At 40.2% G+C, this 11068-nt stretch overlaps 1 protein-coding gene across 1 annotated transcript; it reads right to left on the reverse strand.

Moving 5' to 3' along the window:
* Positions 1-206: 206 nt before the first annotated feature.
* Positions 207-1001, reverse strand: LOC109244827. The gene has a single exon (XM_019411981.1). It carries the CDS (start codon positions 999-1001, stop codon positions 207-209), a length of 795 nt encoding a protein of 264 aa, XP_019267526.1.
* Between the last annotated feature and the right edge of the window lie 10067 nt (positions 1002-11068).

Genomic DNA, 11068 nt, shown 5'->3' on the forward strand with positions numbered 1-11068 from the left:
TGTTCTCTACTGAATGTAGTTCCCATTTTGATTACATTAGGATTGATTGCTGGAATGGAATCATCTTTTGACCCTAGTAGTTTCCTATAGTAACCAAGGACTTCTGCCTCTATTTCATCATCTAGAACTAATTGCCTTCCCATATCATCTGTTAGCATTTGAATTCCATTTGTACTGTTCCTATGCTTCATCTGTGAAAAGAAGTATCATGAATTGGAGTCTCCCAGTTTCAGCCATTGCACCCTTGTTTTCTGTTTGTAGACACTTTCCTCAATCTTCACCCACTTTTCTAATTCCTGCTTCATTATCTTCTCTTTCTCAATTAGCTCAGTGTCTTGCATTCTATTGCTCATGTCTTCCTGTATTGTTTGCAACTCTTTCCTTGCCTCTTTAATTTTTCCTTCCAGTCCTTTGTAATGCTTTGTATTTAGATCCTTGACAAGCTCCTTAGTTCTCTTTAGTTTATGCCAGACTGTTTGTATTTTACCAGCTTCCTTTCCCTCATTCCAAGCCTTTTCAACTTGTTGGATAAAGAGAGGGTGATCAGCAATACAATTAAAGAATCTGAATGGTCTGCTTTTCTTTGTATGCCCCTGTGTGATCATCAGCTTCAGAGGAGAATGGTCAGATATTAGTGGCTCTAATACCTGAATTTTCAAGCTAGGCATAGTCATCATCCACTCAGTGTTCACCAGCCCCCTGTCTATCCTACTATATGTATGGTTATTTGTCCATGTATAACCCCTTCCCACAGATTGTAGTTCATTCATGCCTGTATCCATCATGTACTCCTTGAAGTCTTTCACTTCCATGTCCTGCACTTCTGATCCATGCTGTCTATCTGTTACATGAAGTACTGCATTAAAATCACCCATTGCCAGCCAGGGACCTTGTTGATTGCTATTAATCCGCCTCAGCTTATCCCACAAAGGTTTACTATCTTTGATGGTATGTAGCCCATATACTGTTGTGAACCCAAACTTAACTGGCTTTGACTTCATGCTAATCTACCCACGGATAAGTTGTTCATCAATTTCCCTAGGATCAAAGATGTATATTCTAGGATCCCATACTACCCATATTCTTCCTTTTTGTCCTGTTCTAGCATTAGAGACCCATTGCCATCCTGGAGCTATCTTTTTGATTATTTTATTGGCTTTCAAGTCTTTAACTCTATGCTCTACTATAGCTATTACAACTTTATTATTTATTCTAACAAACTCCTTTACTTCTTTCCGCTTATACGTTTTATTCATTCCTCTAACATTCCAAGTTACAACACTCATACTGGAATGAAATAAGGATAATGATGGTACCCCTGCTCCCCTTGGCTACTGATCTGGCTAGTACCTGCTACTTCACTCCTTTGATTATACATCAAGCTCGGAAAGCATTAAGTTCATCAATACTGTGAACTTCTTGTTGCTTAGCTGTGGTTGCTTTTGCTGCTGATGCCTGCTACTGTGATCCATCCTGCTTCCTTGTTTTGCATTCCATCTCTCCCTTGATCTGTCTCAGTCCTTTGTTGTCCTGAGCATTCTTTTGTCTGGTCTTTTTCCTTATTTTCATTTCCTTCTTCTTCATCTGCTCTAACCCATATCATTCTACCCTTATTAGCCTTCTTCTGCTGTATATTTCTTTGTTGTTGCATTGTATTCCTGTTTTCAGCACAGTCATGACCTATTTTCAAACACTTACTGCAGTATTTAGGTTCCCAGTCATACTCCACCTCCTGCATCATCTCTTTCCCTTTAGGATCCTGAAGTTTCACCTGTCATGGAAGGGGCTTAGTGATATCCATTTCTACTAGTAATCTAGCATATGAAATCCTTACTGCTCCAGTCGTACACTCATCAGCATAAATAGGGTTACCCAGGGCACTTCCTATTTTGCTTAATGCAGTCATACTCCACCAATTAACAGGTAAATTAGGCATCTTAACCCACAATGGGATTGTCTTTAGCACCTCATCATGTAGGTTGAACTCCTTCGGCCATGCCTTCATAATTATTGGTCGATTATTGATCGTATGTGGTCCTGAGTACAAGACTTGGTCCCTTTCCTCAATACTACTGAATCGTATAATGAAATAGTCTTCATTGTGGTAGTAGATCTCAGGTTTCGTTGAGTACTTACCCATTGAATTCACAAATCTGTCCATAGCTCCAATTGAGGTTGATTCACCTATTACATATATGACAATGGCATTTTTCCATTTTTCAGTCTCCTGTTCCACATCTTCAGCTTCGAGCTTCACCATTTTCTCCCCATTTTGCACAATTGGTGCAATATATTGTAGATTCATGCCCTTCATAGCCAATTTGTTCCCAACCACCACATTTGCCCATGTTTTGGTCCTAGACTCAATCTGCTTTCCATCATCTTTAGTTTTCTCTACAGTACCTTGAATGCATGGTACTGTCCCATTTATGTTCAGCTTACTCCCTTGTTCTTTCCTCCCCGTCTCGTCTCCTTTAGCATTAGCTACCATTGGAGCTGGGGTACTCATTCCTTCCTTCATTTTCCCTTTATTCCTAGCTAGATCTCCTTCATCTCTGTTTTCTCCAGCTTGCATGTTCTTCGAATTAGATCTTCCTTCTGGTTCTTCGATTCGTAGCCCTTTTGGAGATACAAATAGCTCTAACACAGCATTCCTAGTTGCTGAGGAACGCTGCTCATCCGTTACATTCTTCTGCTGGTTCCGCTTAGGTCTTCCCCTCCCTCCCATGGCTTCCAGGCGCAGGTTAGCTAACCACGTTAACTTGCGCCGAGAGAATCAATTAGAGAGAGAGTTTTTATCAAATAGATGCATTTTTATATTCGAATCAGTTAGTTCGAATGCATTTTTATAAGTTTCCTTTAGAATACTAATTCTACAAAAGAAAAAAAAATCCTTTGAGATTGTTCGTCCTTTAGGCAATTAATACCAAAATAAAAATTATTTTTATATCTCCTCTACTATATTAGGACCAAAATTAAAAAAAAAAAAGAATTTTCTTGTAGTACTTCTTTAAAAGCTTTCTTTAAGGTATTAATTCCAAAATCCAAAAAGATTTTCTTTTGAGGTGTTTCTTTCGGAGATTAGCTAAAAATGAAAAAAAAAATTCTTTTTATTTTCATTGGAACTTTAGGATATTGTACAAAGAAAAAAAATATACTTTGTCTTTTGTTTATCATTAGAATTTCTTCTTTAGGCAATCAAAATTGAAATCCAAAAATATTTTGTTTTATCTTTTTCACTGCTTGTTTCGAAATCTCGTGTCAGGTTGTTATATGAATATTCAAAATATGTTTCTGTGGTTTATTCTTTGGATTTCTTTCTTAAAAAAAAGAATCAAAAAATATTTTTCTCTTCTAGGGTTTTCTTTAATAATTTCTCATAGAATATTTGTCTTGAAAAATATATGATCGTTAAGCTTGAGTTTGGAATAGGTTATAGAACATTAAGTCTGGAAAATCCAAAAAAAAAGATTTTCTTCTTTTATTTCTTTTTCTCATCAGAGTAGTCATTAAGGTGAATAAGAAAGGGAAAAGAAAAGATGAAAAGAGAACGTTGGTTTGTTTACTTTATTTCCGATCTTCCAGAACTACGCAAAGATCTGATTCATGCGGCGTCTTGATACGTAGGCAACCTACATAGGGTTCGATCGAATTATTTTTTTATTATTAAAAGAAAAAAAAAGAAAAAGGAAAAATGGAAAAAAGAAAGGAAAAAGAAAAGGAAAAAAAAGAGGTAGAGTTGTGGGGTCTGAGAAATGAGAATGAAGAAAAAGAGCAATAATCAGAAAGAAAAAAGGGGAAAGAAAATGAGCGAGCTAAGAAGTGCGAGGAAAGAAAAGAAACGAGAAAGTTGAAATGCACAATTGGGATGATGCCAACTGACCTTTGTACCCTCGAAGTCATTTTAGAACCGATAACTGTGGCTAGGTGCATTGCACATGAAGTGAGATTATCTTATGTTAAATGCCCTAACGCTAACGTGATGACTTCATTTTGTTATATTCATACCAGAAGGGTGGTTGGTTTGTGGTTCCCGAAGTAGTAACTCCTCTCCACAACATAAAGTCCAAAGGCAATGGCAGGCAACAACAGAACTGAGTTGGTTGATACTGGGGCCCGAAAGCTGTTGGTTGAACAGGACAATGGGTTGGTTGAAGAGGTAAAGATGTTGAGACAACACATGGCGAACATGTATCAGGCTTGGATGACCAGGAAGGCACCACCCCCGGCACCACCTATCTTCCTAGATGCCACCCTTACCCAAGCTCCGGACACAATGCCAGATGATCCTCCATACTCTCCAGATCCACCCGCTTATCTCCAAGCTCATGATGCCCAATATTACCCCTCAGAGGTTGCCCACAAGGCTCCCTACTCATACAAACAGGGCCCGCGGGATGAGCATCATGTTGAAAATGAAAGGTTCACAGGAAGAGAAGGGAAAGATGGGATACCCATGAGGCTGAAAGGCATAGAACAATCCTTGAAGAATAAGCAAGGAAGGGGAGACCAGGGTAGCATGGCTTACAAAGAACTGTTTGTGTCCCCTGACGTTCGCCTGCCCGCGGGATTTAAAGTGCCAAAATTTAACTTGTATGATGGGTGTGGAGATCTGGTAGCCCACCTGAGGGTCTATTATAGTGAAATGAGAATTGTTGGAGAGAAAGATGACTTGATGATGGCATAATTCAGTGAGAGCCTGACTAGGTTAGGTTTGGACTGGCATACTCGTCAAGATGTTGGTAAGTGGCATAGATTGGGCGACCTGGCTCAAGATTTTGTGCGACTTTTTCAATACAAATCGGGCGTTACCCCAGACCGCTCCTCCCTATCTAAAATGGAAAGAAGTCGGAGGACAGCTTTAGAGAGTTTGGGCTCAGATGGAGGAAGCAAGCGGGTCGAGTCAGTACCCCGATTGGTGAAGAAAAAATGGTTGAGCTTTTCCTACAAGCCCAGGGGCCCACCTACTTCAGTCATTTGATCCCGGCCTTGGGAAAGCCTTTCAATGATGTGTTAAAAATGGGGGAGATGGTAGAAGAGGGAATCAAGTCAGGCAAAATCATGAGTTATTCGGCATTGAAAGATACTACGGAAGACATTCGGAACATCCTAGTAAGTTTGGGTGGAAGAAAGAGAAATAGAAAAGATGATCCGCCGGGCAGTCCCGATCAACACTTCCATCCTCGACATCGTCCTCGTGGATATCCTTGTGCACCAGATGATCCTCCCCAATGCCACTTCTCTCCACAGAACTCCCAAAGTCGTACATCACTTTCCCAGTACCCAGCTCCACAAACTGCCTATCTACCCCCACGAGCCTACTGAAAACCCCCTGGATCAGGTTTCCGGCCCAATCAAGCATTTAAGAACGAGAGGTTACAGAAGAAGAAAACCTACACTCCATTGGGAGAGTCATATGCCAGTCTGTTCCAGAGGCTAAGGAAATTGGACATGTTGAAGTCGATCCAGATAAAAATGCCAAACCATCTTCCAAAGAAGTTTGATTTTTCTCAAAGGTGTGCATATTGCTCAGATGCCCCGGGGCATGACATAGAGAAGTGTTGGAACCCGAAGAATGCGATTCAGAAGCTTATTGATGCAGGGGACATTGTCGTGCAAAATCCGGATGCAGTAGACACTAGCCAAAGTCCACCACCTGTGCATAATGAGACGCATATGGTGGGTATGATTTATTTTGAAAAGGAATGTGAGAATTCTTCTGGGAGCCTCGGAGGCCCACGTGCTACTAAGCTTTCAGCGCTATCAGAGGTTGATCTTAAGAACGAGCCGGCAAAAGGAACCCAAAAGCAACTTGTTAAGAACAATGTGATGAAGACTTGTGGAGTTCCTAGTATTGTTGATGTAGAATTCAGTGGCTAAGATACCGTGCTTGGTAATTGGGAAGACACTCCATTTCTTGGTCAGTCGGAGTGGAGTTTTGGTGGTTTATTTTGTTGTCATTTCTGTTGTCCGGGTTATTTCAGGCTTGTAATCCGGATATTGTCTTGTGAATCAAACCCTTCTATCCTTTTATTTTGCCTAGTTCCTTTAGTCGTAGCAACTCATTTAGTGTTACCTAGTTTTGTTCCAGGTTTGTGACCCCAGTTTAGTTTGCTTGTTTTGTTCAAACCCTTTCACCGTCTGTCTAATGCAATTTTCTACTTTCTGTTATTCCTAGTCATTTTTGTTTAGTTCTCTTTTCTTTTACATTTCTTTTCCTGTTGGCTCTAGTGACATGACATGCATACGTAATTTTCAGCCTAGGCTCCAAAGTTAGTTTAGTCATGAAGCAATGAAACAATTTTGAAGATGATAGGGGAACTTGAGGGAAATAAGAATAGATTTGGACACTTTGAGATCATTTGAAGCCCGAACCATGAGAAACTGGGGCAGATAGAACATAAAGCAACACTATTGAAATACATCATGCTGCATCGGTTTATAGCTAACGACAGGTTTGCCCCAAATTGGCAGGGGCACTTCATGGTAATGAGAGTGAGAGTGTTGTCCAAAGGTGCTTTGTATTTAACAGATGTAGAAGGCGAATGTGTGGATATGGTTATCAAGTCTGGCACAATCAAAAGATGTTACGAATGTTTTCCTTGGTTTGTTTAATCGTGTTGTTGGTGCTTGGTATGTTTTGAAGATTGGAATGACGAAGGCATTTTGTTCTGCTATCTAAACACCTTATCCTTCGTTACCCCTTTGAGCCTTATTTATTTTCTTTCATACCCATCTTTCAGAATCAGTAGCAAAGATCAAAAACACAAGCGTGAAAGATAAGTAAAGGAAAAAGAATGAAAGGAGAGAGAAGGAAAAAAGGAAGAAGAAAAGAAAAAAAAGAGAAGAGAAAAAGAGAAGAAAAAGAAAAAGAAAAAAAACAACAAAACAACAAAAAGAGAAAAGGAAGAAAGAAAAGAAAAGAAGAGAAAGAGGAAGAAAAAGAAAAGAGAAATCACAACGACAAAGTAATTTCTATGACATGAACTACGTTTGACCTGATTCCTTTTAAGGATACGTAGGCAGCCTCACGGTTCGGTCCCATCAAAATAAAAATCCAAAAGTCCCCAAGCAAGAAACTGGGGCAGAAGTTGTGGTTGTTGTAAGAAATCTGATTCCGAAAGTTGTAATTTTGAACCCATTTGAATTGTTTGGAGCCTTTGATACCCTTTCTTTCTAATCCTATCCAAAAGCACACGTTACGATCCAAAGAAAGACCTTCTGATCAGTCTTCGAGAGATGCCAAGTCGAGCAAGTAGAGGTGATTCATGTCAGGGGCAACACTCTGGTACAAGCAGGAAAAATAATGAAAATGAGAGAGTCTTATTGTTGAAAATCCTCACGGGCACCGTAAGGCGACGGGAGCTGAGAGAAATAAAAAATGAGAGAGTCTTAATTGTGAAAACCTTCACGGGCACCTTGAGGCGACTGTAAGTTGAGAGGAAGAACAAAATGAGAGAGGCTTGATGGTGAAAACCCCTCGGGCGCTACAAGTCGAATAAGGATTGTGAATCAGATTGGATAAGTGGAGCATTGAAGCCCAATTTCACGGCAAAAAGGTACAACAAGATCTGAACATTAGATTTGCTTAACGGAATAGGCCGCAGGTGCATGTCATGGTCATTAGAATTGGTATCCACATCCGATAGGTTTCTACTTTGTAGTTTTCTTGTTAGGAATCATCTCTTTCCATTGTCCTCTACTCTGTTCCTTTTGTCTTGTTTACTTCCTCTTCCTGAGTCTGTTTGGTCAAAACAAGTGAGAAATGACTTCAAAATTTGCCACCAGCTTTCCAATTGCGCAAAACGGGATCTAGTTAGCACATCAAAGTGTCATAAGTCCGGAAAGAACAACAAGCGCACTGAGCTGGTAACAATCAACATGCTTTGGGATTCGTGTGAAATACAAAGGCTTGGTATATATCAATTCATGGACAATGCAACAGAAGGAGGGCTAGGGTGAACGGATCAAAGGTATTTTCTGTGATAAGATTGACAAAAAGGGTGGTAAACCAGTGACAAGCAAGACCTTCCAAGCAGAAATCAAAGTTATCATGGCTAGCGATGGAGCAATAGACCTCAAGGCCAAGGCCAGTGGTTTGAGTCAAGAAAGAACAACATACACACTGAGGGGGGGGGGTGGCAATTGAAAACCGGACGGGTTTATAAATTGGGTCAAGGGGTCAGGTTAAAAAGTGAAATTGGGTCGTTTAATTTAGGTGGAATAGGGGTCAATTGAGGCTACAATTGCAATTGGAAATGGCTATGTATTAAATAACCAATTTCTCCCCTTTTAATTTTTTATAAAATAATTAAACTGGTTTTAAAAAATAAATTAAAAACACTGAGCTAATTAATAATATATAAAAATTAATCTAAAAATACTGGGAATAATTTTATAATTGTAAAATGCTTATTAATCGTAAAATAGGCTATAATTGTAATTTTATGTCATTTAGCTTAAAAACTAAAAAAATATGCAAGAAAATCACCTTAATTATACTTTGGTGTAAATATGAGAATATAAATAAATTATTCCAAAAATGATAATCCTGGGAGCAATTATTGGATTTTGCATCGTTAAAATAGACACTAAATTAATTTTAAAAATCTTAGAATTTGGGAAAAGTACCAAAACTCATGAGCATGCTTATATATGCATACACATGCTATTTTGAAAGTGATTTTGAGTATGAAAATACATAGGGAAAAATTGGGCATCAACAGCTGCCCCTCTTTACCCGAGAAGGATGAAAGAGTTGTCGGGTAAAGATGTGATGGCCAATTTTTGACCGAAAGAAACGATTTGGAAAGTTTTGACCGAGCTCCGGTTCCTGAGCTGCCTACATATCCCTGGTCTTATAGGAATCAGGCCATATGTAGTTCAGGGTCCATTGGCGGAATATGCCGATGGAGGTTTTTGAAAAGAACGGATGCGATGTTTAGATTGAGAAAGGTAACTTGATAGACTGCGGGGACTGGAGCGGGATCGCTCCTGATAAGACGGCTGTTGATAGCCGGGGTACCTGCAAATGAATAATACCAACATGTATTGTGCATAAATTTAAACGTGATGCAAGTTCCCATTGGACCATGAATGTTGTCTTCGGACAATTAGGATGATGTCCTTGGACCATGACGTCCTGGGCCATGAAGCGTATAATAAAGGATTCGCAGGCTATGAAATGATATTCTCGGGCCATGAGGATGATGCCTCCGAACCATGATGCCTTTGAATAATGATATGCGAAAGATAAAAGTGGGGTCCTCAGGCCATGGCATGGCGTTCTCGGGCTATGAAAATGGTGCCTCCGAACAATGACGCCCTTGGACAATTTGGCGATGTTTCAGGCCATAAAAATGCAGAAGGTGGCGATCTTTCAGCCGATGCAAGATTTAAATAAAGGTGGCGATATTTCAGCCAGTGCAAGAGAGGAAAGTGGCGATATTTCAGGCGATGCAGAATTTAAATAAAGGTGGCGATCTTGCAGCCAATGCAGGAGAGAAAAGTGGCGATATTTCAACAGATGCAGAATTTAAATAAAGTTGGCAGTCTTGCAGCCAATGCAAGAGAGAAAAGTGGTGATATTTCAGCCGATGCAGAATTTAAATAAGGGTGGCGATCTTTCAGCCGGTGCGGGATTTAAATAAAGGTGGCGATATTTCAGCCGATGCAGGATTTAAATAAAGGTGGAGATATTTCAGCCATGCAGGATTTAAATAAAGGTGGCGATATTTCAGCCAGCGGATGTAAATAAAAGTAGCGATATTTCAGCCAGCGGATGTAAATAAAAGTGGCGATATTTCAGCTGATGCAGGATTTAAATAAAAGTGGCGATATTTCAGCCATGCATGATGTAGATGAAGGTGGCGATCTTTCAGCTGATACAGATGGAGACAGGGCTTAGTCTCGGAAGGCAGAATGGTAGCCTTATGCAATGCAAGAATGCAGATGGAGACAATGCTTAGTCTCGGAAGGCAGAATAGTAGCCTTATGCAATGCAAGAATGCAGATGAGACAATGCTTAGTCTCGGAAGGCAGAATAGTAGCCTTATGCAATGCAAGAATGCAGATGGAGACAATGCTTAGTCTCGGAAGGCAGAATAGTAGCCTTATGCAATGCAAGAATGCAGATGGAGACAGTGCTTAGTCTCGGAAGGCAGAATGGTAGCCTTATGCAAGAGATGAAAGACGAATAGAATAACGATACTTAGCTGATAGCTGATAGCCGATTGCGATATTGTGGCTGTTGGGGATATTGTATGCGGATAGCAACTGTGAGTAGGTGTGAAGGTTAATTTGTGACTTGGGTACCTGTATCCAAAGAAAAATCGTGAGTTTTGTAAGGGGGGAGGTTAATTCGTCTTCCCGTGGACTTTGCTCGTCCTGCTTTGGTGTTATGTATCATTGGGGTAGCGTCGCTAAACAAAGCAACTTTGATAATGCTCATGCATGATTTAGTAAAACGATGTAACGTAAATACATAATTAAAATGATTTTCTTTTAGATGAACCGACGACTGCGACGCGGTTCAAGATATTGCAACCTTTCTCTTCGGAATTTTGAGGGTCCTCCTCAAAATTCTGCCTAGTTTACTGGGCCGGTGCTTCCGGCGGTTGCGTGCGATGAATGGCTGAAGATCGACTGCAGAATTTTGAGGTATCTCCTCAAAATTCTGCCCCAGCTTCCAATTGCCGGGGGAAATGAAATTGTGATTGAATTGTGACCAAACCCATAAGGCTACCTACGTATCCCCTCTTAAACGGGAATCAGGTCAGACGTAGTTCAAATTACATCATATAGAAAAGCATAAAGATTACACATAGTAACGCTTGACTGCATCTGAATTAATTGGCTTTGGCCAGACTTCTCCATCCATTTCTGCAAGTATGAGGGCTCCTCCTGTTAGAACCCGGTGAACCATGTACGGGCCCTGCCAGTTAGGAGAGAACTTCCCCTTAGCTTCATCCTGATATGGGAAAATTTTCTTCAACACCAACTACCCTGGCGTGAATTGTCTCGGCTTGACTCTTTTGTTGAAGGCTCTAGACATCCTATTATGATAAAA

Source organism: Nicotiana attenuata, unplaced genomic scaffold, assembly GCF_001879085.1.
Source record: "Nicotiana attenuata strain UT unplaced genomic scaffold, NIATTr2, whole genome shotgun sequence".
NCBI lineage: Eukaryota > Viridiplantae > Streptophyta > Magnoliopsida > Solanales > Solanaceae > Nicotiana > Nicotiana attenuata.